We start from the raw sequence: 26,534 nt of genomic DNA, 5'->3' as shown, positions 1-26,534 counted from the left end.
CTGTTTGAAATTTTAACCCTGTAGTAAATGACGGTGGTCATTTGTGTTGGGATTGAACTAACTGCACGTGCCCCAACTGTGTGTGTGTTCCTCAGTAAGAACAGAGAACTGACAAGTCTTTATCCTAATTTGTGGATGATCCCAAAATTGGGGGTTTGCCTCAGAAGATGGTCCACAGACATTAGAGCAGTGTGAGTGCTTCTGGATGCCGTGCATTTTTATAAGGTTATGACAATCTGTTTGTTTATCATTTTGACATCTGGACATCTGGAATCCATTCTGTTACTGCAAGAAGAAACCGAGCGGGAGTGTGCAACACTGGGCAAAGAATTCACCCCTCGTATTCTAGTGCCATCAGGTCATGCTTTTTTTCCCTCCCCAGTCTTCTTGGTGGTTGAACGAGCTGTGTGTTCTTTGCATAGTGTGCCTAAAAATTTGGGCTGAGGTTTATAACTGGAATTCTCAAGTGAAGCTTGGAGTTTTGCTGATGTGCAGGTGGAAACTTTTTGACCTTTGACTTTTGTTGTTTCTGTAAATAAGTGAATAAAGAAATATGCATAACCATATCACACCCTTTTTCAAATTTAAATTGTAGAAATCTTTTGCGAAATGGATATATGAAATTTTCAAATATTACATTACGTTGAGGATGCTCTATATTGGTGGTTCGTTTCACTCTCATGAACTCACGGTTTTTGCTTAATTTTCAGTCCTAGCAACACTTCCTGTATTCTGAGGAGTCTTTTTTAACTGTGTTTCTTTTACTGTGCATCTTAGCTGTAGAGTTTTGTGAGCTAGTATAACAAAATGTCACAATAGATTGGGATGTTTTACTGGAGCAATAATCTTGGACAAGTCAGGCAGTGTACTCACTAACCTCTGTGCTCGCCCACAGAGCAAGAATTTCAACTTGTAGCTGGAGAGGAGGATGGGAGGGAAAATATATATATATATATATGTACAGGAGGAAAGGAAGGATGAATGGAGATATTTTAGATGGACAGCTGAACTGGGGAATAGATGAGGGAAGTAGGTCAGTGGCAGAAAGAAGTGCTGTCTTTGTCTTTCTAACCTAATTGCCTTAATGAGCCTGTTTGAAGTTTTCACTACTAGCAATGTTGAGTGGCAGCCAAGAGTTGTCAATATATCATTGTCTTCTGTGTGTATTTTAGAAAGGTTTTAGCATCTGAAGCATTTCTGTTTTATCTGAGTAAAAAAAGAAAAAGAAAAAAAACTCCCTCCTTATGTTAAAGATAGCATGCAATTTTAAGCTGAGTGCCAAAAATGCATATTTGTAGGTTTTAAAGAAATCAGTCCAAGGTGAAAAAAGAAAAAAAGTCTTTTAGGTTTTCAGTTTAACAAGTTTACCTTTTTTTTTTAACTTTATCTTATATTTTTAAATTGCTCAAAGGTGGAGCAAATCCCTGGTCTGACCCCTGCTTTGATCCTCACATGCGGCTCATAGGTGTGCTGGCGGGGGATTAAAGCCATAAAGACCATGGCACCATATCAGTATTTTGCAGACTGGCACACTTGATATAGACATATGCTCACACAATCCACAGACTGTGCAAAGCCCCCCTTTTTTGTAAAGGCCCCTCTGTTGTGATCTTTTTAGGAACACCATGATCCTTTAAAAAAAAAAAGAAGTTTTGAGTCAGTTAAGAATTTTGAAATTTGCTGAATTATGCATGATGCAATGTCCACACACAGCTCTGAATCTGAGGCCTGTGCTGAGCTTACAGAAAATTCCTTGTATGGTTTAAGTCACATTCTCCATACATGTATTTACATTTTTGGAGTGTGGTATTCATCATTACACTGAGAATCTCAAAGGAATGTCTGGTTAGATTCCAAATGCAAGTTTAAGTCCTGGTCCAAGTTTTTCTCCCAGCTCCCGGAGAGGTTTAAAATGAAAATGAATGACAAACACTTGAAGAGAAGGAAAGTGAACAAAAATAGCTCTGTACCAATAACAAAAGTGCAGTACATTACTGTGGAGGCGTTGTGTGTGAGCCTGTGATCTGTGTTTAGCGTGTGTATGTGGTAACCTGAAACCACAGGGAAAACGTTCCTCAAATTCCGGGTCGGTTTGGTATCGTGGATCACTTACTGGAGCCCCCTGAGTGGTGCTGGGAATGCAGCCTCTGCAGGGGAGAGGTGCAGCATGAATGGAAAGTCCCACCCTATTTTCATACATCCATATACACTTTATCCTACCTCCACACACACACACACACACACACACACCCACACACCCACACACACCCACACACACACAAACACACAAACACATTCAAACCAATGAAAACATACAGAGGGAATATGGGCCCTTCCATAGATGCGTTCAGGAATGACTGCTGTCTTTTTCTAAACACTGTTACAGTAAGACAAAAAAAGAAATAAAAAAAACTCTCAATCTCTTTTCACTTACACGTTTTTGAGTGGCAGCTTCTTATATTGCAATTACTTTTGTCAAAAGTCAAGCCAGCTGGGTTTGATTGTGGGTAAATTATAAAACTCGTAGGGAAACTATCACACACAAACTGGATCTGGTTCATTTGGCTGTCAGATTTTACCAAGCTTTTAAGGGGCAGACGTAGTCCATTCTTGAAGAAACACAGCCCCGTTTTTTTTTCCACTGCTTTGGAAAGCGTTAAGACTTGTGTGTAAAAAAAACTTCTTCCAATAACTCCAGGCCTGCTTTACATCTGAACCAGGGCAACTGATCAATTCACGCAACAGGATAACTTAATTTAAATCCTTTTTTAATGGAAAGGCAACTACCAGAGGATAATTGTACCGAAATTTTCTGAGAACAATGTACTGCTTAAGCTCAAATGTTGGCATTTCTGGTTTCTAATAGAGACATTAATGTTATTTTGTTAATTTATTACAGAAACCATTCACAAATGAACAAAAGCTTTTCTTTTAAGGAAAAAAAAAGGACTTTTTAACAAGAGCCTTGATAAGGCAAATATAATCTATGTTTAAAAAGTATCTAAATACAAAATTTCAAACATTAAATAGAAATATCTGATCTTGTTGTTCAGCCTTCAGCATATCCCTTTTAGGGGTCACCACAGCGAATCAGCTTCCTCTGATTCCCACAGGTGGTTTGGCAGAGATTTTTAAGCCGTATGCCCTTCCTGACGCAACCATGCGTTTTTTCCGGGCTGGGGACCGGCACAGGGAGAACCCAGATGTGTGCCCCCTTGTGGCTACATAGTTAGACAGTAGCACAAAGGGGTCTTGCCCAAGGACCCACAGTGGATAAAGCTCATTGCGCCCCCCTGGAAAACGAACCCAACAATATATATGCATATATTTAAAATATTGTTTATCATTTGACAAAACACAAATATAAAGAAGCTATCAAGGCTTTCTAGTTCAAAAGGAAGGAAATTAGTACAAGCAATAGGAATTTGTAACTTTTTTAAGTGCAACTTAAATCGTTTTTCAATTGATGATCATCAAAATGTGAAATATCTGAGTGCAGAACACATTTTGAGATTAAAGTTGCTTTTTTACCAAGAAATTTATTATTACATATCTGTCTTTTTCTTGTTTTCAGTTCTTTTGCTATATATTTCTGGAAAAGTTAAACTCAGTTACTATATTTAAAAAAAATGTATTGAAATGCTTTCGGAAGTTTCAAAGTTTTGTTAATATTGCATTAAACTACAAAACCTTACATTGAAAGCTGGAATTGGTTATGATTTTACAAATCTACATCTTCCAGTTTTTTTAAATTCCTACCATGTTGATAACTTGTGCTCTGATTGTAATTTTCTATTACGATAATCCAAACCTCTCGTGCAAAACCTGGACTCAAATAAATCTTACTAACTGTGTCAGGATGTCCAGCTTCCACTCTGTGGCTGATTGACAGATAAACCTGCTCATGGCAAACATGATAGTTATGGCTGGGATTTCCGCCAAGAAAGCCATTTTGTCCATGTGTTTGTCAATGCTATCATCTGTCTGACTTCACTTGGAAAACAGATCCCTAACCTTTGCCCTTTCTCTCTTTACAGTCACGTTCTTTTACTCTTCACCTTAACTGAACATTCGATATTTCCAATGTGTGACTGTGACGTAGCGTAGCTGTCTTCGGAGCAGACTCCTCATCTCTTTGTCCACATTGTCATCTCTAATTTCTATCGTGTTGACTATCTGTGGGCCATTCCTGCTCAAGTGTGTGTGGGCCCTGTCTCTAAACTGACTAGACAGGCATAGGGAATGTACTTTGCAGTCATGTGTGTGTGTGTGTGTGTGTGTGTGTGTGTGCCTGTGGGTGTGTGTGTATAAGTTCACAGGGAAGGATGGGAGTGGGAAGTGCTCCCACGTGCCCCCTGCAGCAGCAGCCTGAACTCTGACCCCCCTAAGTCAACACATTGACAAATCCCTGTTCTTTGAATGTGTCTGAACACATGGAACCATTCTGCCATTGCAGGAATACCTTTCAGACACACATATGCTCAGCAAACACATGAATCTTGAAAAACTGTACAGTCAGCTTATTGTACGTGAACTCTTGACTGTTTTTTAGTCTGTACTGAGGCTAACAAACTAAAACATTGTGAAACCATGCAGGCCAGCAGTACAGACAGACGAACAGGTGTTCGTACCACACCAAAGGCTGATGGTCAGCTCCACCCATCTGTGCTCTGAGGCATTGTTTACCCTATGAATTCTGCCCCTGCCTGCCCTCATCTGCCGGCCAAACACCAACTGTCCCTCCAGCTCCCCCCAGACCTCTAACCTCAGTTATCCATGCCCTCCTCGGCATGCGTTCAGCTTTTCTTTTTCTTTTTCCTTCTTTGCTTTCTTCAAATCTTCCATTTGTCTGTAATGTTAACATTCTTACTGTCCACATTCAGGAACATCATACAACAACACCATGTAACATACTGTATTTCTTCAACTTATGAAAACAATATTTTACTCAAATAAACTCAAAATCTACAGTCAGAGTAAAACCAGGTAAAGTGGCATTTTGCTGCCACCTACTGGTCAAAATATGCTATTGCGTAATTTATTGTCAGGTGGTGTACACACACATTCAGTGTGCATTCAAAAAATGACTGCATGGAAGTTTAGCGAACTAATAAAATAATTGAACTAATAGTACTGCCATGAAATCTAACTTCATGAATATTTAGCTTATTTAGAATGAACACAACATTATTGGCTAAAACATTTTGATTTTACTTTGTGATTTTTTAAAATTTTGTAAATCTCAGTGTAGTTATGAGTTCAGACACAGATGGGACTGGTGATGCCTGCTTGTGAGCAATTTATTTATGTAATTTGCAATTTGTGCTTTCAAAGCTCATGCTAAAGAAATTGAAGTCTTTGTGGGCAAATGGTGTCTGACCGCATGTAATGTTTCTGTGTGGGCATGTCTGCTGATACACTGAGACAAGTGTCAGTTTAAGGTGGAGAGCAGTTACACCCAGGGACAAACACTGTCATAAAAGTGAAGCTTGGGGAAAGTCCTTAAAGCAAACTGTGGGGCCAACTAACCCTTAGTGCCCTACTCGCCAATTTTAACTGCACCCCCCTTAGTACACACACCCCTCCCCCTTCAATATATACATTCCAACATAAACACACACACATGCACACACACCCTCTCAAACACACATACACGCACACACATTTTGCAAGGAAGGTGGGACCTGGGTCCATCTGTCCCCTACCCCTTCCCTGGTGGGGGGTGCGGGCCCCTTGGCGATGGCGGCCGTGTCCCTTGGGTGCCGGCTCCCTGGGCCCGGCGGTGCTCTCTCCGCGCGGTGGGGGGGTTCATATTACACCTGAGCCGGGGGTGTTCGTGTCCCTGGGGGGTGGGTCCTGGTCCTTGCCCCTGAGCGCTGGGCCCCGCCAAACTTCCAACATGACCGAGCCTGGTCGGGCCATATTTATAACACCCCTTGTGGGCCACCCTTTTTTCCCCGGGTTCCCCCCTCCTGAGCGGGGGCGGCGGGCCCCTGCCTTGCTCCTCCCTGGACCAACCGTGGGCCGGGTGGGTGGCTGCCTGGAGTGCGGAGCGGGTCTCCCTTGGGGGGTCCTGGCTCGTACCTGGGGTTGGGGCGGGGGGATGCCCGGAACTCCTGGGTGGTGGTGGGGTGCTCGTCTGGGGCTGTGGGCGTCCTTCTCCGGTGGGGCCCTGCGTTGGGCTCTTCCGGCGCGGCGGGGGGGCTGCTTTCCTGGCTGGGCTGGGGCGGCGCTCTCTTTCCCTCCGCGCCTCCCTGCTCTCTGGCTCTGGGGGCCTCACGGCGGTCCTGCTGGCCCTGGCCTGGGTGGCGGTCTTGGTCGCCCGGGGGGCGGTTGTTCCCTGCCTGTTCCCGTGTGGCGTTGGGGGAATTCCGGCTGCCGCTGCTGCTGCGGCGGGGGTCTGGGTGTGGGGGTGGCTGGGCGCTCCTCCTCCTTCTTTTCACATTCCACCATCTATTTTAGAAGAACATAAACACTCACCTGAGCACAGGTGTTAGCTCACCTTTGCACTTATAGTTTGCATGATTGAATGAATGAAAGATTTCACACTAGTTGGTTTAAAGGCATAGGTATGCGTTCGTGAACACTATCTGTTTTATGTACATGTTGACATGTGAACATTTTTTTGCAGCTAGCAGGTGTGTTGATAATATTTGAGTGTGTGTGAACAGGCCCCGCCCTTCTTGTACTACATTTGAACTGTACCGTAATGATAAACAACCAGTAAACCTGTCTGCTCTATGCTGCTTCATGGTCTTACCCCCCCTCTCACTATCACCCCCCCCCCCCCCCCCCTGACATCCCTCCTTCTTCTTCCATTCTTTCCTTTTCCGTCCGGTCCAACACCAAAGATTTTCAAACATGGTTGAAATGAATAAAGTTTGCCTCAATTACAAAAGGGGTTTGTTCAGTCACACCTTTGGTTTGTCTAAAGATTAATAACCCCTCTTGTTAAAGTAAAATATGTCCAACACAAAAGGCCCTCAGCTCTCATCTGCCTGCCTAGCTGTTGGACAGGACAAGTAAAAAAAATAAAATAAAATAAAAAAAGAAGAAACAAACGGACAGATTAAGTAAGATGTGAGGATAAACTGGTCTTAGATAAGACAAAGAGAAACCAAAAGAAACTAAAAAAAAAAACAATACATAATTCACTTACACAGATATGGCACACACCTTCCAATACTGTTGATTTGATCACTGCAAATGTGAGATAGCTTTAAGATGAGTTAGTGCAGCCCAGTGCTTGTAGTCATGGAAGAGCTGAATAATGTAAACTATTAATAAGTCAAGTCAGAAAAACTAAAAGACACAAATCAAGGGGATTAATCTAAAACATTAAATAAATTTTCATAATAATGAATCAAGTAAAGTAAATCCTTAAAACAAATGATGGTTTCGTGCTGCCTTGGCAGCAAATTACCCCTAGAGCTTTTCTCCACGTCAGAATCAGTCGATTCACGTTGATCGGGTAAACGGTCAAAGAGTTACGGTATGTCAAAGAGTGTGTGTTATTTAGTTGTCACCAGTGACATATCTGGTGTCAAAGGGTTAAGGGAAAGAACCCATGAATTTGAAATTTAAAAATAAAAAAAGAATTAAACAAAGTTTATTTGTGAAGAAAACTACTGATGATAAAGTATTAGAAAAAACTAAAGTCAAGGGCAGTTGAAATGCTTACTAGAAAAGAGAAAAGGAAGAAAAAAAGAGAAGGAGATGGAGAAGAAGAGAATAGAAAGAAGAAAACAGAGAAAAAAAAGAGAAGAGGAAGAAGAAAAAATAAAAAGAAGAAAAAAAAGAGAAAAAGAAAAAAAAATAGATTTGTGATTTAAAAAGACAAATATAGCTAGTTTGAGTTTGATTATCCATACATTTATTTTAGTATTTGCCAGGGTCAAAGGGTTGCTGGAGCCTATCCAGTGACTGCTGGGAAGAGGCTGGGTACACCCAGGACATATTGCCAGTCCACTGCAGGGCCACACAGAGACATACAACCACGTACACACTTCTGCTACGTACACACCAGACTCAGAAACGCACATTAAAGCGACCACTTAGTGCTCTGTACAAAACACATAAGTATCAACTGTTTAAAAATTAATCTACAATATCAAATCTCCAAAAGACTATTGAAATATGTGTTTTTGTTTTTCATATAGAAGAATCCAGTTAAAATAATGGAACATTTTCTTTAAACTTAGTTACTGAGTTACTGTGTGTATCAGTACACCATGTTGACCACATGGGTGCAGTGTGGGAACACACAGTCAGACCAGTCTCCTTAGTTAAGAGTTATGAACTTGTGACCATTTTAAGTTTAGTTTTATTAGAATATGAAGTTTAGTGTTTTATGAGTAACCATTGCTGAAACATTGGAGGTTAAAGAGTAATGGGGCTAAATACAAATGGAATTTAGACTACAAGGGAAATCTAGTTTATCAAAATATATATATATATATATATATATTATTCTATCAGTGTTCCATAAGAACTAATCAGTTCAAGGCTTTTTAGTTAGTAATATTTAGTAAAATGATATAGGCTATGATTATTTGATGAAAAAAAGGTATTTCTCTAATTATCTTTTTGGATCTGGGAATAAAGTTATAAACATGTTTTTTGAGTGAGGTAGCTGAGTGGGTGCACTGATAACATTTGCATTTTGGGGGCAAATTTTGAGGCTATGCTTCCTCCCCTTTTTTCCTCAAAATTAGCTTAAACATAGCATAGAAGTGAGCAAGACAGATAGTTTGTCGGGGAGCAGGAGGTGTCGGCAGTCTGTTGCCAAGAGGAACTCACTTACTCCAAATGAAGTGAGCACTTTGCAGTTCTTAGGATTGTTACACAGATCAATACTTGTTCATTAGCCTGAAGCAGTGCTGACATGAAAAAAAAGCTTTGCTCCATGCAGAGTAGTGATAGGCTAATAATGAGCTTGACGAGATATTGTCCTATTGATAGGGGGGGAAGAAGTTCAATGGCTTCAATAAAATCAAAGCCCTCCTGAGCACAAGTGATCGGGATGTGAAATTATCAGAAAATAATGCTCTTGTATGTGAATGAAAAGACCTTGTTGTACTTTATTTTCTCTTTGTTCTTTTTGTTTCTGTCCTCCCTTTCATGTTTCAGGCTCTAACTGTCCTGCGTTTTGCCCAGGTCACAGTGGCCTGCAAAGCATACCAGGAAAGGACACTCCTTCCAAAATAAAATCTTTCTGGAGGCAAACTACAGCTGGGCTTTTGTGCTCTCACAAAAAAAAAAAAATGACCATGGAAATTTCTGGGGCCTAATTTGCTCAAAAGGTTGGCCACCAATGTTCAATCAAACCTGTTTCCAAAAATATAGCAGTGGTAGGTTGTAGTTTTTTATTTTATTTTTTATGATCCAAATATTTGGATTTGGCACTAAACATGCTGGGAAACCCAATTGCAAAGATCATTCCCTTCCTGCCATTACCAGTGGGCCACATCTCCACGACCATGGTCGACCGGATTAGAAGGGACTGGGGTCGGCTTTCATCTTCATCAACCCAACAATCTGAGTAAACACGCACAGTCAACAGCTACCAAAGTGCAAGGCTGATTAAACAAGCAAATACAAAAGGCAAGCAAACATGAAGGCTGCCTTGTTTCACCATATGGAGCTCCAATCACAGTGGAAACAAAAATATTGTACATGTAATACAGATGAAAGGGAATGTGAAGAAAACAAGTTACACCACCCTTAGAATTTGAAAATACAGTTTAGAATGGAGAAAACAAGAGAACAATACCTTAAAATGTATCAATCAACTTCTTTTTACCCAATAAAGCCAACTTTTTACCCTTAAAAAAAGTGTTTTTAGCACTGTAAGGCCAAGTATTGTATAATAACTTTGAATATTTCAAATCTTTAGTGCAGATACTATGCTACTAGTTTAAAAAAGGTGTTATCATTTGGTTAATTATCTTAAAACCTCTTAAGAAGTGACAATATTTTAGACCAACACAAAGGTGTCTAATAACCTCAAGCAACCTTATATTACAAAGACAAAGTACCACACATGTGAACATGTGTCCTGCGCTTCACAGCTGTGCTGCCTAAGGTAAAGAAATATAACTTCAGAGCTGCAAACCTACCACAAAAAGTGTCATCTTAGCTGTAATGGAGCTAAGCAACAGCATTTTTTATTTTTTAGTAGAAGCATAGCGTCAAGTGTCGAGCTAAAAACAGATCTATTTAAAAACTAGAGTCAAAATTCTGTTGTTTACTCTTTCAGGTTCATTAGCTGGTTTATATGTGGACCTGTCTCTTTATGGCACATTCTATTAAAGTAAGACAGCTTTTTAAACTGTTTTTTTCCACTTAACAACAAAGTTTAGTGTGAAGGATTACTAGGCCAAAACAAGTTTAAAGAGTTGGGAGTTTTCTACAAGCTTCCATAAAAAAATGATCAAGACACTTCCAATTAGAGAGAAAAGTATTTCACAATAAAAGCATCCAAACTATTTCCAGCTAACTACAAAACAAGACAGATGATATCGTTGGGCTTTGGGACTGACCAAAACAATTATGTGCACTTGCTGAAAGGACTCGATTTGCTTTTACCGTGCTGCTCTTTATATTTCGGACCATGCCTGACTTAGTCTAGAGATGTGAGCCTGAACGTTGTCGGCACAATTTCCATTCTTCAAAAAAGCAAACCGGAATGCTGTACGGTTGTTTTGCTATGTCTACAAGAGCACGCAGGACCCATACCCCTTTCTTTATTAGATAAGCAAATCTGCAACGAAAAAAAAACTCCTTTTTTTTTTTGGCTTAAGATTTTTTATATAAGATTGTTAGATAACTGCAGACAATAAGGCAGTATTTAAAAAAAAAAAAGATTTAATGAGTCTTTATCACGCTAGAAGCAGATTAACCAGGACAGTTTTACCTCCAAATTCCTAATCTTGCAGCTCGGAAAAGGAAGAATTGAGGTCAAAAGTCAGGCAAAGACAGGAAGAATAAAAGCTGGAGCAGAATGGATTAGAACGGGGATTGAATTAAAACAAGAACTGCATGCCCAGGTACTGCAAAGTCCTCCATGTGACTTCAGCTACTGGTAGCATTTAGTATGTTCAAGTGGTCACCAGCTGGGTTACAAAAGACAGCACTGAGAACAAAGACGGAGTTTGTGCTGCATGGTGAGCAAGGAAAGCAGGAGAAAAAAAGAAAGATGACTTGAACTGTGTGCTCTCGGTGGACTCAGTTAGATCATTGAAAAAGACAAAATCAAAAGCAGAGTTGTGAAGTGGATGGGAGAAAGAATGAAAAGGACCCTGTTTGAGCTTGTCTGCCCTACAAATGACCCTCCTTAATTACTTTGCTGCGTCTTGTACGTTTTATGATCCAAGGATTTCTTCTCAAACGAAATTATCTTTGAAGTGCAGAAAGTTTTTTCGTGGCCAGTTTTGCAGACATATTAAAACATTTTGAATTTCTCAATGTTAGATATTTATTTTTTACCCAATGACTTTCCAAACAAATGGAGAGTTTAAAAGGTTCTGCTTAATTGCAGTTCTGTGTACACAGTTCCACATGATATAAAGCGGCAGTGCTTTTGTTCATGTTTACATGTATTTATATCGCCTGTCTACAAAGAAGCATGTGCTCATAGGTCAAGCTGATTAAATGTTTGCAAAGTAGCTTTTGACCAGTTGCCTCTTCATGTCACTAATATTTGTAGTACAGCAAATGTCTGCAGAGCTTGCAGCGTGTGAGAACGGTCTGGCCTTTTTGAACAAAAAGCGATCGTTTAGAGGATTTCAACATTTTCAAGAAATGCTTGTAAAGTTAGCTGGCTCCAGAGATCCACTTGACCCCTCCCCTACTTTCACTGCTGGCCTCACATGTGACTGCAGGCGCTTTCTTTTCATGGGGCCGGAAGAGAAAAAGGCAAGCCGGAATTTTTCTAGGGATAATTGAGTTTGGTGTGTTAAATAGCAAAACAATTCCACTGATAAATTTGATCAAAAAACCACTGTAGATAAATAAATTCTATCAGCCACGGCAAGAGAAAACCTTATTGCCATCTAGTGTTTGGTGGGGTTATTACAGAGCCATGCAGGGATTATGCAGAGGTTTAAAAACCATTGCTGGAGGACATCCTCAAGGGCTCCACAGTAGCTCAGTGCAGAACCATAAATTCAGTTAAGTGCCTAAAAAAGAAGGAACCAACTCTAGAATTCAATGTATGGTTCACTTTTAAACTCGTAAGTGTTTTTTCTCATGTTTTGTAAAGTGTTACACTATGAACATTTACATATATCAATGCCCCAAATAGTTGAGTGCATTTTATTTATGGTTAGCAGAAAATAGCTATATATTTCACACAAGAAACCTGCAAAGTAGGAATTTCTATGTGGTAAAACCTGTTTGTTTTCATTTTAAGGTAAATTCATTTAAACTAAATAAAAAATGTAATATTTTTGTACTCTCATCTTTGATAAAAAAAAAGCATTTTTCTGAAAGGTTCAAAAATAAAAAGCTCTCAGTCTTGTTTAAAAAGCCTTTTTCTGACTCACATTTTGTTCACCAAATGTTTCATTTTTTTCCTCTTTTATTTTCTGTTTGAAAAACTCACCAAAGATATTTTAAAAAATATTTTTTAATTTAAACTCAGAAACTCTTGAAAATGTTCTTGTCTGCTGTTGCAAAAATATCCGTATTATTTATTAGTTATACTTGGCTTTCCAACAAAATTTGGCTTCAATTATTTGTACTGAATCTCCAGCTATTTCATCAAGGCTGACAAACAGAACACAACACTGTTCCCTGTGGAAGAACATACATCAAGGTTTCTTTAGTTTTCTGCCTATGGTCCACCCTTGATTGTTTTTTACATTCTGATAGAAAACAATATTTGAGTCCAAATAATTAGACTTTTTTGCCAGTTTATATAAAATTTAACAATGAACACCTATGTTTACCATCTAGGAATCTGTAACACACTGCATCAGGTCATTGATGTGAGGATCCCTGTGTTCAGGATGATTACAGAGTCTAATTACAGGGGCAAACATCCAGATACATAAATCAAAATTCAGTTGGCAAAATGTCAAGCTCTGAGTACATCAGGGAGCCTTGGTTTGCACTTTGCAGTGAATATTTGATAAGGACAAAAATATTAGCAGGTCTACGAAAATTAGAAAAAGTTTTTTCCCCCTGAAAAAACAAATGTTTAACTTCCCTGAGGTAGAAATATTGATAATAATCTCATATTAAACCACTCATAATCCTTGTGTTTTTGTTACTTATTTTAGGTTATGGTATTATGATTTTTTTTTTTCACTCTTTGATCATAATTTATTGGGAACTTGAACCAGCTGTGGGTGAGACACGCTCAATGCAGAAATGCAGCAGTGACTTTTCCCAATGGTTAAAGGGCTTTACCCACCATATAAACATCAAACTCAATGGGTCCTTTGGGAGTCTTGTCTGCTTATTTAAGCCGTCAGCCATAGTGCATGTTGAAATTGTGTGAACTGAGTTCAGGTAAAACGACAAAAATTGAATATGAACTTGGAGCCAGGCAATTTAATACTCAGTCACTGCTATAACAGATCCATTATGCTATTTACCTTAAACACTCAAATCTACTTATGAAGTGTTCAAAAACAACCAAGGTCAAAAGTGCATCCTTGTCTCATTGTGTACCTTGGAGATTTAATTTTTTTCTTTTACAATCAGAAAAATCAGAAAATAAATAAATTAAACCTTCAAACTGTGATGGTCGAGTTCAGGGTCAGCAATGGGGAGAGGAGGTCACTCACAGTTTGTGCTCCAGGCAGAGGAAACAATTGACAAAGCTGCTATAGGAAAGTGTTTTAATCATGAATTCCTAGAAGTTTTCTTCTTTTTTGACAGAAAAGACTCATGGAGTGTGAGTCAGCAGCTAAACATGCGTAGGTAGTCATGTGAAATTCTGAGTGAACTTTTGATACCAGCAGATGAGAGAGAAGACTGTTGTTTGTATTGTTACTCATCTAGGGAAAAGAGCTGTTGTGTGGCTGCCACCGTGATTTTTCTCTATGCCTTGTTTTCTGTTTACAAGTTAAATGTTGCAGTGAACCTGGACCTGAATTGTTCCTCAGGTAACCTGCCACTGGCTGCCCTGCTATGTCAGTTGTCATATCCACTTTGCAGTATCAAAAATTCCCTTCAGTGAAATGGTCCATGACTCATCATGACACTTTTCTTTCATTAGCGTCCAGCTTGATGAGCTCACTTCCACGCCAAAGCCATAAGCCACAAGCCAACCCCGGAGACAGACAAGCATCTGCCCCCCTCCAAATACACAGGCCTTTGATTTGACACTAAATAATTTATGTCAGGGGGACAAGTTTAAAGTCTATTGATTGCTTCCAGTCGGAGTTGGAAGCAAATAAGAGGTTTAGAAGTTTTCAAAGCTGTTTTTTTTGTGTCAAATTATTTGTGCCCCAGAGGAAGGGTGTGGGAGTGGACTCTGAAAGTAAACTAGCAAATGAGAACAAAACCAGGTAAATAAACATCAAGAAGAAGATAATCATGTGAAGTCCATGTGCATCATGAACAAGAATTCCTCCCAAAGGTCTGATCAGTGCTGTTTCAGCATGATGACAGTTCACCGAACTCACAACCACATCACAGATTCTCAGCTTCAGCACTTTTTTAATGGCCCCTGTCAGATTTGCATAAATACATAAACATGTATGTACGACCACAAGTGCACAAACATGACCGTGGGGACACGCATATGGGACATGCTCACTTATACAATCCGTCATCATTTTGTCAGTCTTACATTACCACCAGGAGCAGCCATTGATTTTCGATTAGTGCATGTCGTTCTTATGGTATAAGTCCAACCCTCCATGAATAAAACATCAGCATCGGTACATACACTTCAAAATGATATTGATAAAATACTGACAGTGGGAAAGATAAATAAATAATATGCAAGGTATGACAAAAGACTGTGTGAGTACATAGCTTCCCTCTGTATTGTCAAAAGGTAATGAAACTGACCAGCAATCAATATCCTATTCTTAAAAGATTATGGGGAAAAGGTACCAAGATTTAGCCTAGAGTCTGAATGTTAGGATGATTCATGGATACTTCTAAATTAATGTTATTTGTTTCTGTTGTTGTTGTTTTTATTTATTTAATTTTAGCAATGATTTATTTTTGATTTCCCAAACTTTGATGACTATCATTAACTTGCAGATTTACACTATTCTCTATTGTGAGAACTAAAAACCTAGGAGATTTTTTAGTTTAAAACAATCCTTCATTTAGATTAGAACTAACATTTAATGAAAAATAAGACACTGTCAGTACTTGTTGGTGTTGAAATGAAACTGGTTTCATTATTTTCTTTGTATGCTTTTATTTATTTATTTATTTATTTATATCAAGATTTCTTTGGGTATTGTTTTGGTTTTTAATTTTTTTTTTCTATTTCAAACTTCCTGGGAGTTTGACATTTTTTGCACTGCTGTTAATGCGATTCAAGATGTAGGTGGTATTTACTTGACTTTGAAGTTTGAAACTATGCATGTTTAATAAGTGATGTTCACCTCCTTCTTCCTGGAGAAGAATCCAGAATAACCCCAGACACTTTGGCAACATGCTAGGCTGCTTTAGCTATTAAATTCCTTGTTACACCTAAGATAGAAACATTTTTACAGTCAACCTTTGTTGGACATCTCATAACTTCTAGTTTATTTTTCATTCTCAGCTCACATTTTTAAATTAAATTGCAAAAGAAAGTCTACAGTGTAAGTTTTTATTTTAATTTTTTTACTTAAGATGAGGCAAGGTGTACTTACCAGACCAAAAACCAAATCTATGCATTTGTCTTTCAAGGACAAGAACAAAACTGATCAAGAATCAGAATGAATTTATACAAGTATAATAATATACCATATCTGTGTTATTGGAATAAAAACTAAATAAAAACACTTACTTTACTTTTTCTATCCTAAGTCTGTAATATTTCATTTATATTTACATTGAAGAAACTGGGTATTATTTAACAATTTGGAAAACAGCAGTGACAATCAATAATGATTTTTGCTGTGAAATAATCTTGTAATATGGAGATGGGAAAATATGTTAAAAAATTTAAATACTGTCATGTTGTTTTTTTTCTTCTTCCTCCTAGTTATGAGAGCAGAGTCGTCGGAACTGGCCTTAATGCCCAAAGGCAAAACCCAGAGTTTAAAGTTCGTAGTATGGCCCCCAGATTGGAAGAGGTCAAGAAAAGGTTGGATCTTTTCAACCAGGTAAGGGGTCCTCAACATTATTGACATTTTACACAGCCTTTTTACACTTTATCCAAAAGTACCTCAACCAAGTTTTTGGGGATTTTTGCAGTTCTGTTTTTAGTTGGTTTAAAAATCTCTGCAAATATCTCCCACATTGGCATCCTTGCTTTTCTCTTTTTTGTGTTGAGTGTAAAGGCAGATATCAAAGATAAATAAAAAAGATGGTGAGTGACACTAAGAAAAAAAAAGTGAATTGATGTGGGACCCCCCCCCCCCCCCAAAAAAAAAAAAAGGAAAAAGAAAGATGAGAAGCAGGAGCAAAAGGTCAAGAATGACTGACACATAGGCATAGATGACACAAGCAGCTTCAAAGTGACACTATTTGTCATGTAGATAGGGGTTTAAACCTGAAAGGAACCGAGGAGAAAAGGGCCCTTTCAGACTGTCCCTAGAGGCCATTTGAAGAGACAAACGAAGCAGGATTTGGTTCCCTTTGCCTGGCTGCCCTTTTATTGCCCTGAGAATTATGCCTATAGAAAGTACATCAGCCAGCTTTTACTTTTAGCTCTATATCTGGTTGGTTTTCCACGTCTCTACCTGTTCAGTTAACAAACTCATCAAACAAAGTTTACCCTTTATGTGTTACTCAGCCAGTCCAGCAACTCATCCACCCAGACAGGTAAAGATAATTTTACTCAGAGCTTGACATCCCATTGTGCATGGTAACTGTCAAGTCCCCCGTTGCCATGGAAACTATGCAAAGTTGAGCTGATACCCTGTTGAGATTTACAGGTTCTTAAAGGTCTATATTGAAATAGGACCAAGTGCAGGAAAACAGCAAAGAATGAGAGTGCCGCAATGCTGGTTTTTCACAAGAACAGGGATGTCAATAATCACTTCCACACAGTTGAAGGAGAACTCTTCTAACCCGACTGTTGCAAACCCCGATCCCTTTTCATATGAATTCATAAAGATCAAAGGGGTGTTGTTCAGAAGTAGATCCTCTTTCAGCTCTTTAAATAGGTTAATACCATTTCATGCTCAAAAGGCATTTGACAGGCTTTAAGGCACTCTTCCTATTTTCAATGTAGCACACCTACATTTCTCTACCTTGCTATTCTTTTCATGTCTTCTTAAATTTTCACTTTTAAGGGAGGAGGTGTGCTGACGGTTCTTTTCTAAAGATGAGCCTTTTGAGGTATTAACTAGTTATCTGAGGCAAGATAATATTGTTACCAAGCCTGAGTGAAAAATACCCTAACATCTGGTTCAAAGCAAACTTATTTTATCTAGATTTGTGGTCAGTATTGCATTAGAAATAAATGTTTAGAAAAGAAGGAAAAAAAATATATTTGTTCAGGTTGGTACAGTCTGTTCATGAAGTAAATTTATTTGAGCACATTTTGGTCTTTTTTGGATATTTTCCTGAAATCCTTTGTTCCCTTGTAGTCTGCATATTTATTTTCTGTCAAATGAAAGTAGTCCGCTTCAAAGATAAGAAAGATTGTTCAGTTCAGTTTACATTTTGCTCCACAGTTAGAAACTAGGAGCTCCCAAGAGTGTAAAACTCTTTAAGCTGGGAGTCCATGATTCCCTTTTTTTCTCTTTAAACCACTAGTTCTAACAACCCTGTTTGATTTATGCAGGGAAAGTTTGATTTCCTCCATCACAGATATTTTTCCATAGTGAAGATAGACTTACAAAGCTATAAAGTCCTTGAAAAAAATTTATAAGGTGTATCAATGAAGGAGACACGTATGCGCAAGACAAGCCTAAATGTCTTGGCCTCTGATAAAATGGTCTTGTTAAGTGACTCGGCCAAGTTACGATACACCCCCGTGTAACTCCTTTAACTATCCTTTTTACTTCTCTGCTTCTCTCCGGCTGTAAATAGTGCAAATGTGAGCCATAAATGTTTCAAAGTGGATTTTTGAGTTCAAGCCATGTGTCCAGCTGTTTTTGGGTGTGGCTCCTTTTTACAATCCTCTATTTGTTTTCGTGTGATTATCTAGTCCAGCTCATTTTTCAGTGTGCTCCTAAAATGTAAAGTCAGCTGGAACATGTAGCGCTGTGAATAAACCCCAGTATACTTATTCTGTGGGTGTATTTTTGTCTTTATGATTGTCTATGCGACACTTGTGCGCATTAACAGAGTTTTAGAAATGGTGTTGTATGGGTGGGTTTACAGCTTTAGAAATCTGGTGCAGGGAGGCCGGTTACATTTTTGATTGATGAGGCTGACCACTGCTTAACTGTCTCCTTTGACCAACAGCCTGGCCAGAGTCCATGTCCAAGATGCCTTTTTTGGGTTTAATAAACACTCAGCAGATCCCTGCTGCGGATCCAGTCAATCCTCCACCCTATCGGCCTCTGCACAGGCTCAGAAATACTGAGGAGTTTTGTTACCATTACGGTATTTTAGCAAAAAAACAAAAACAAAAAAAACAATAGGCTTATTAAGAACATAGGCTGAGACTTATGGTTTGGCCGTAGCTTCAGCAGTGTGAAGGGATTTGAGCTTTAAGAGTTAGTAGAGTCCAGGGATGAAGAAAGAGCCTGGGCTGAGTTGGCAGCCTGTCACAGGAAGGGGACAGATTCTTTCCACTTGAAGAGGATGATGGAGCTAGTCTTCACAGGAGCCCTGCCTCTCTTTGCTGCTGCTGTGGCAACAATACAGCAACAAGTCTCACTGCCCAGGGCTTTCTGTTCACTTGGCAACCCAACCTCAGGAACCCAGACAGTAATTTGAGTTCAGGACTTTTTTATTTTATTTTTTAGCCATCATAATTAGGTGCTTAAATGTCCAGCTTGCTGTGTTCAGATTGCCAAGGCTGATTTTCTGCAAAATTATCATATTTGTACTATTGTTCCCTCTCAGTTTCATATAAAATGTTTGTATGACACATAGTTCCAAAAATCATGTTATCGTCTATTTCAAATCAAAAGGCTATAATACTTTTTAACAGGTTTTTTATTATCTTTCATTAGCCAAAAATGATATTCCTCTCCGAATAATAAAAAAGGCAAATACAGTGCATGGGGTTTTGCCAATTCATAATGTAGCACACTTTTTTTTTTTTTTATTCTGTGACATTTGAAATATTAGGGCAACATGTGCTGTAAAAGGTGCATTGATTAATGAGGGCTGATTATTACCATAATAATGAATTCTTTTTTTCAAAGAGTGACCTCGAGTAATCCCTCTAATTTTCAAACCTTTTGTGCTGATGTTATATAAGAACCCCAATTTGATGTGCAAAATGTGTCTGCTTCCAAGCAACAAGACACAGCCTCCAGTGTCTCAAGGAGTTGTTGGAACACGCTCAGAAAAAATGCTGATCTTACTCAAACTGTCTTACATTTTTCAATAAGATCTCCATCACTCACCAGAAGGAAGTCAGACTTTATTCATGCAAACACGCACAATGTGCTCCAAACAGAACCTGAAAAGAGCAGGGTGTAACCATCAACACAGCAGCGCATTACTTTGATTGAGTCATAAGTGGAACATGAGGTCATGGCGGAGAAGGCGTCAACAATAGTTCGCAACCAGCTTGTTGTAGCCTGTAGTGAAAAGGCGTTTTGCTCTGTTCTGTGACTCTGCTCGGACCATCAGTCCATGCTATGTGGAGCATAGCTTAAATAAACTAGATTAGAAAAACTGTCTAATCTTTAGATGTTGAGAAGTTGTATTGAAAATGGGGGAAAGAGACCTAAAATGTTACCACTAATAAATGTGAATAATTGGCAATGAAAAAACAAGTTTAGCAGAGAAATCATTCAATTATAGGCCGGTTTTGTGCACCAGCAGCTTTTACCTGCCAGAAAAAAACTAATAGAACAGTGAGCAACTTATGACCTTAATATGACCTTAAACTGTTAAGGATGAATCAGAAATATGATCTTGTCTAATGTGTTCAAGTCTTAAGTTTAAAGTGTCTTATTAGGTGTAGGGTTTTAGTTAGTTCTTCTTTCTCTTTTGGCTTGTCCCATCAGGGGTCGCCACAGCAAACAAGTCACATGGTAAACCTGGCAATGTTTTACACTGGATGCCCTTCCTAACACAACCCTCTCAAAGGGATCGGGCTTGGGACCAGCACAAAAGTAGAGAAGGGAATAGGGAGCAGCCCGGATTCGAACACTGGTTTCACGGATGAAAGGCGCCGCAAACCAGCACGAGCTAAACCTGCTCGTAGGGTTTTAGTGAGTCAGTTGGCTAAAAAAATGTTTTCTATTAACATAAATTGTTAATATTTCTTAAATTGTTTAAATTTGTTGTAAAATTACTAAAAGTATTTATAGCTATATAGATATTTTTTTTTTACAGGTAACTATACATTACTAGATCAAGTATATATATAGGCATTGTAGGCATTAACTGTGTTGTACAAAGTGAAAAATCTATGGTAAAATGTAGTTGAAAGAAAAAAATAATTATATCAGACTTTGTCAAAGTTTATCATATATTCCTGAAAAAAAATTCCCTGAATTTAAATGTTTTGTGACATTACGCTACACTCTACCCTTTTAAAGTATATGTTTTAAAATATGTCTTAATATGCTTTGTGTGTTGATGAGTCAGGCCAAAGCAAAAGGCTTTTTGACAAACTTTCCACATTTTCCCAAAATAGTATCAGGGGATGGTCATCTTAGACAATAACTGCTCACAAAAGAGACAAACTTTTGCTCTCATTGTTTGGGTTTTACTTGTTGTAGTTTTTTTATTTTAATTTTAAGTTTAATTTTTTTTATTTTATTTACCTACAACAGTTAGTGAGAAACTGCAAACAGAATTCACAAAGAAGTCTTCATAATGCTTCAAAACATTTTGTTGAGGAAGGTTCAAATACCTCATGTAAGCTGCAGCATCTTGCTCTTGTGTCGCTGAAATTTAGAAGTCAGAAAGTGTCGCACAAAGTATCTAGTGGAAAATTTGTCTTTAAAAATAGACGTCACTTTTATCTCAAAGGAATCAAAGTTACTTTCGGTAAACAAGCAAAAACAAGAATTGTCAGAAACCTGCTCCTATGTGGTGTTCTAATGATTTTAGAAACACACAGATAACACAGATACAAATGTTACTTTGATTATTATATTAATGAAATTGGCAGGCCAATGCCAGTATTCAACAGCTGTTGTGTCAGACTTTTTGACAGAAAATTCATTTACGGCTCAACTATTCCATTACTCATGTCTTCCCCTGAAAGTTCTCATGCATTTCTTTTTAGTGAAATGCTCCGTGGTTAGATTCAAATGCAAAAAAGACATTCTCAACAAAGAAACTAAAAGGCCAACAAATGTAGATGTCAGCTCGGAGGACTAGTTTTTGATTTAAAAAAGATCTCAGCAGTGCTCAGAGAAGTATCAGTTGTACTTTTGTGGTTTTATTTTGCATGTTGTATAAAAGGCAGTGCTGGTATTTGTTTGCAGAAGTTGGTGGGTTTTATTTTGAAAAAACTGCCTGCATGTATTGTCACCTTTTTGTTTGCTGCTCAGCAGTGAAGCAGTTTATGTCATTTTGCATCGTTTTGCAACAGTATGACAAAAAGAATATGCATGCGCTGCATCAAAATGTATAAGAATAAACTTTTATACTATTTTAATTAAAAGTGCTTATTTTTAAGTTTCTTACAGTTTTTTTTTTTAATAAGAAGTCTTTGATCTTAAAAAACATTTTTTTTTCATTCATGGCTCTGTTGTTTTCTGGATATTTGACAATGAAGAGAATACATCATTCCAGGGTTTAACAATGTCATCTTGAATATTTCTCAAAAGATACAGCTGATTTGTGATTATATTTTGATCAGTCTGTTTTAGATCATGCTCAAGGTCCCTTGCTGCTCTTGACAACAGTTTTATCCAACCCGATCTTTTTCCCAGAATTTTAATGCAGTCTACTTTTCCAAGAATTGTTTAAAGTTCAAAGATCACTAGATGAGCATCTGTTGCTTTTTTCCTTTTCTGTCAGACAGTGGGTGTCAAAGATTTTTCCAAGTATGCAATATTCTGGAGGGAAATAAACAAAACAAGAAAAAAGGAATAATCGTGTAATTTGGAGAGAAAGAACCCTGGATAGCACTGGGCTTTGTTTCATTTAGGGACATCCCACCCACTCAAAAACAACAGCTAAGAGAAAAATACCAAACTCCGGAGATTCACAGATTTAGTGCACATTCACATTGAGAAAGAAAGAAACAAAAATCTTTAGGGCTGCTGCAGAAATTGAATTATATTAATTTCTAATCGGAATTTTAAAATAAATGGGGAAAAAATATCGAGAGAGAATAAATGCATTTGGTTCAAAATGGATTGGAATCATTTAGTTTGTTTTAGCTTTCATTGTACTTTTTCATTTATCCCACTCTGTTTTCTTTTCAATTCCACTTTTTTTTTTACTTTTTAAAAAGTTCTCCTTCAACTGTGTGGAAGTGATTAAAAAGTTTTACTTTTACTTGCCTCTGCTGTTATTTTCCTTTAGTTCTTTTTTCTTGCTCTTTTTACTTTCCATTTTACCTGAACCACCCTTAAAGACCCTCTCCAATGAAATAGTTTTGTTTTTACGTGTTCTTGTTGCATTTTTCTCATGATGGAGGGCATTTATAAAGAAAATAAGGATAAAAACTGTGTTTCTAATTATATTTTATTCAAATTGTGGTGAACCAGGAGCAGGCAAAAACGTGCTGTTGAAAAAAGCTTGTAGGCACAATCGGCAGGCCACGAACTCCCTGCTCAGCTCCATTCTGAAGCATCCACTTGCAGACAAACATTGATCACCATTTTTGATGGTAATGTTAGGTGGTAGTTGTGAGGGACTGTAAGCCAATGGGAGAGTGTAACCAAATGGAGGATGAATGTTTGTGGGTGGGACAATGGATAACATGCTGCCCACAACTGACAGAATAATTACTATTGAATTACTGCCGCTCTGCAGAAACTATGTCCTAAAAAATGATACAGGTTTTCTGATTTTGGCTAAAACTGGCATTATCATAACTAAAAGACCACTGGGAATGCTTTTACATCAAAGGATGATCGGAGTGGGACTTTTAAAAAGTTGCTATACCTACAGTATTGGGTGCTTATCCACAACGCATAAAACTTGTTTTTGTCTTCATTTTAAACTGGAAAATGTAAATGGCCTTTTTCAGTCAATATTGAACTCCACAAGCATGCAAATCCCTAAAGAACTGGTCTTTTTCACGGATTCCCTCAGAAGGAGACTAGCAGCAGAGGTTTTAGCGTGACTGGGGTGAAGTCAAATACATGCAGGAATTTGGTCTTTTATACTCTCCAACCTGCTCCATCATACTCAGACTAAAGAATGCTTTTGAGAAGAAAGAGATTGGGAATTAGTTGGCACGGTGTGAAGAGAGCGAGAAAATATTTAGCGATTAAGGATTTTACTCAAAGCTTTTTGGGAATACCTGATTTGTCTTTGGATGCCAGTGTAATTTCAAGGCTAAATTTACAGGGAATAGTTTGTATCTGGATTTTTCTTTCCTTCTTGCCACCACATCAGCTCACATAACTACAGAGACATATTCTACCCTGTTTTTACGCTTTCCACCTACATTACTTTTTGTACTATTTAGTATTTTCTGATGTAACTTTAAAATCATAAACATGACAATTGAACAGAATAATTATTTCAGTTTTTTTTTTAATGTTGCACAATGCTAGAAATGGAGATTAGTGTTCATCAACTAAATTTTCTTCTCTCAACCTATATCAGCGACAATCCTTTTTAAATATCTAACCCAAAAAAAACAGAGGAGTTCTTTTACGACTTATTTTTGTTTTTTTTAGGGTGAGATCATGGTGCAAAATCTAATCCAATATCCACACAGAGGAGAACTATTTTGATTCTATGTAAGATTAGATATAACTATGTGAAGCATCGTGCATTACTGTTGCATTTAGCATAGTGCTAAAAGTGCTAAAAAAGCATTGTGAATATCTGTGCAGCCACAGCTATTATCATGATGATTCTGCTGCTCAATGAAAACGTATGCCTGTAATCTACTTTAAATGATGAATACATTGTTGAATTTATCACTTTTACTTAACTAGAAATAGTTTTGTGCACTTTCTGATTAAATTGTTAGGCAAAGGTTATTTTGGTTTCTTTTACTGGTTCCTAAATTTCTATGCTATCTGAAGATTTGTTTGCTCACACATTGTGTACTTTGTTAGTCTATGAAAAATATTTAATTGCAGTATTTCATTTGTGAATGAAGAGAAAAAGGGACTTTTATTTCCACATAAGTCAAATCAAGTGATTTTCACAATTCATGTACAAAACATATCATCTTCCCGCATCAACAACTGTAACTCACTTTGGTTTTGCCCACAAATCCCCCTCCCCCCTAAACTTGAGCCGATCCAGGCCAGAGTTGCTTCTATCCACAAAACCTCTCGCTCCACCTCACCACCCCCATCCCGCAGTGGCTCAACGGCTCCTGAGAAAATTCAAATTCTTCCTACACACCTTCAAGGCCGGCCAGCCCCTCCCTACAGGAAATATCTCCCATATCACCACCTCCTCCTGCTCTCCCAGATCCTCATTCTTCTATCAGCTAATTGTGCTGTCTACACACCTTTCCACCATGAGAAATGCAACACTCCCAAATTCCTTTTCAAAAAATCACAAATGATGACACTTCCCCAAATCAAATCCAGTGCTGTTGGTGTAATTTCATTGTTTCATTGATTATACAGTATTAATTTACAGGGATAAACATTTTATTCTTTTTAGTGTCCTTGAAAGCCCTGAGAGGTGCTTACAATGAAATATTTAATTATTTGATTGAAACTACCTCCTGTGAGTTATTGTAACTTTTTTTTCTGTAATTCTTTCGAAACTAAAACTATAGACTCATTTTTATGTCTTTTTTCACAAGCCATAAGCAGTGTTTTTTACCTGCTATCCTTTAAAGAGCCCATTTGAATTTTACGAAGCATGCCTTTTTGTCATGCATTTATAGATGTGCTGTAACACCATATAACTCAAGTTGGCTTGTTCTTGTAATATATAAGCCTTAGAGGGAAGATGTGCTTTAACAGTATACAACTGGGTTATACCATAATATAAATAATCAAATAATGGCCTTGTTATCATCCTGCAACTATGAAAACTGAAAAATAGCCCCGGCAAAACAATGACACAAAGCATTATTGTCAAACATCTGCTCTCCAGATTTGTCAGTCCAAAAAACATCATTTGTTGATTCTAATGTATTTTGGAAACACATGTTAACGCTGCCTCGATCATTCAACATCTGGCATGCTAACTGATGCCTGCAGATGATGCATTGACCCTCTTTTTGCTAGCACCATCCACAGTAGCTGCCACGTATTTTCTCAAGTACTGTGAAGACAATAATGAGGCACTTGTGTTTGTTCTACTTTGCTTCTGGACACTATCAGGACTTTACTAGAATTTATGTGGTTTCAAGTATTTTATTTTACTCCCTCTGAGCCAGTTTTTCCATTTATGTGTGTTTAAACCTACATTATAGATAATGTTCTTACATGTTTACACAGGAGACTCTGGAAAGGTTTCCACAACTGGAGGAAATAGAAGATTGGGAAGGATTTGGCAGTGGGAAAGAGGAAGGCAGCACCATGGACTGTGATGATGAAGATGGTTGCCAAAGCTCTGGAGATGGTCAAGAAAGAAAGTGTAAGTACAATATTACCACCAATTTTATTTCAGACACATAAAATAGCTGTCCACTTGCAGCCATATCAACCCAAACCCAATGGGTGCGATTGCACAAGCTTATATTCACTGCTTCTGAGGGAAACCTGGTCAACAATTCAGCCTACAGGTTTGCATGCAGAAAAAAGTGCCAGAGTTTCCGCTTACCCATGATCTCAGATGTATTTCCTCCAGCTGCTGCTCTATTTTTGAAGAGATAAGTACTAAACGTGAGCAACCCCTATTCATGCAGAAGTGCCTTTGAACAGGAATCATTTTGGAGGACAAATCTGCTTTTTGGAAACATGTTTTTGGTAACCCCTCATACAGCTTATACAAGTCGTTTTTCCGGTTTGTATCACATTGAAAAACATTGATAGTCGGGAAAACCATCTATTACCTGGTTGCTGAAATGCACCATTGTCAGGTGTAAAAAAAGACTTGTGTTCCACAGACAGAAAGAGTGAAGAGAAATCTGAAGGAGGAGTAAAGTCTCTATTAATAAACAAAACTGCAGTTGTAACTATACATTCATTTATTATTTGCAAGTAAATCTACTGGAGCAA

At 38.1% G+C, this 26,534-nt stretch overlaps 1 protein-coding gene across 1 annotated transcript in view; it reads left to right on the top strand.

Moving 5' to 3' along the window:
• Nucleotides 1–26,534, top strand: part of LOC105356240 (glypican-5-like) — a 78,859-nt gene that overhangs the window by 34,162 nt on the left and 18,163 nt on the right. The window contains exons 6-7 of the mRNA XM_023965014.1: nt 16,166–16,286; nt 25,812–25,950. Coding sequence (XP_023820782.1) covers nt 16,166–16,286; nt 25,812–25,950 — 260 coding nt within the window. The remainder of the gene's footprint in view (nt 1–16,165; nt 16,287–25,811; nt 25,951–26,534) is intronic.

Source organism: Oryzias latipes, chromosome 17, assembly GCF_002234675.1.
Source record: "Oryzias latipes chromosome 17, ASM223467v1".
In the NCBI taxonomy this organism is placed as follows: Eukaryota; Metazoa; Chordata; class Actinopteri; order Beloniformes; family Adrianichthyidae; genus Oryzias; species Oryzias latipes.
This window is presented reverse-complemented; position numbering and strand designations above follow the sequence as displayed.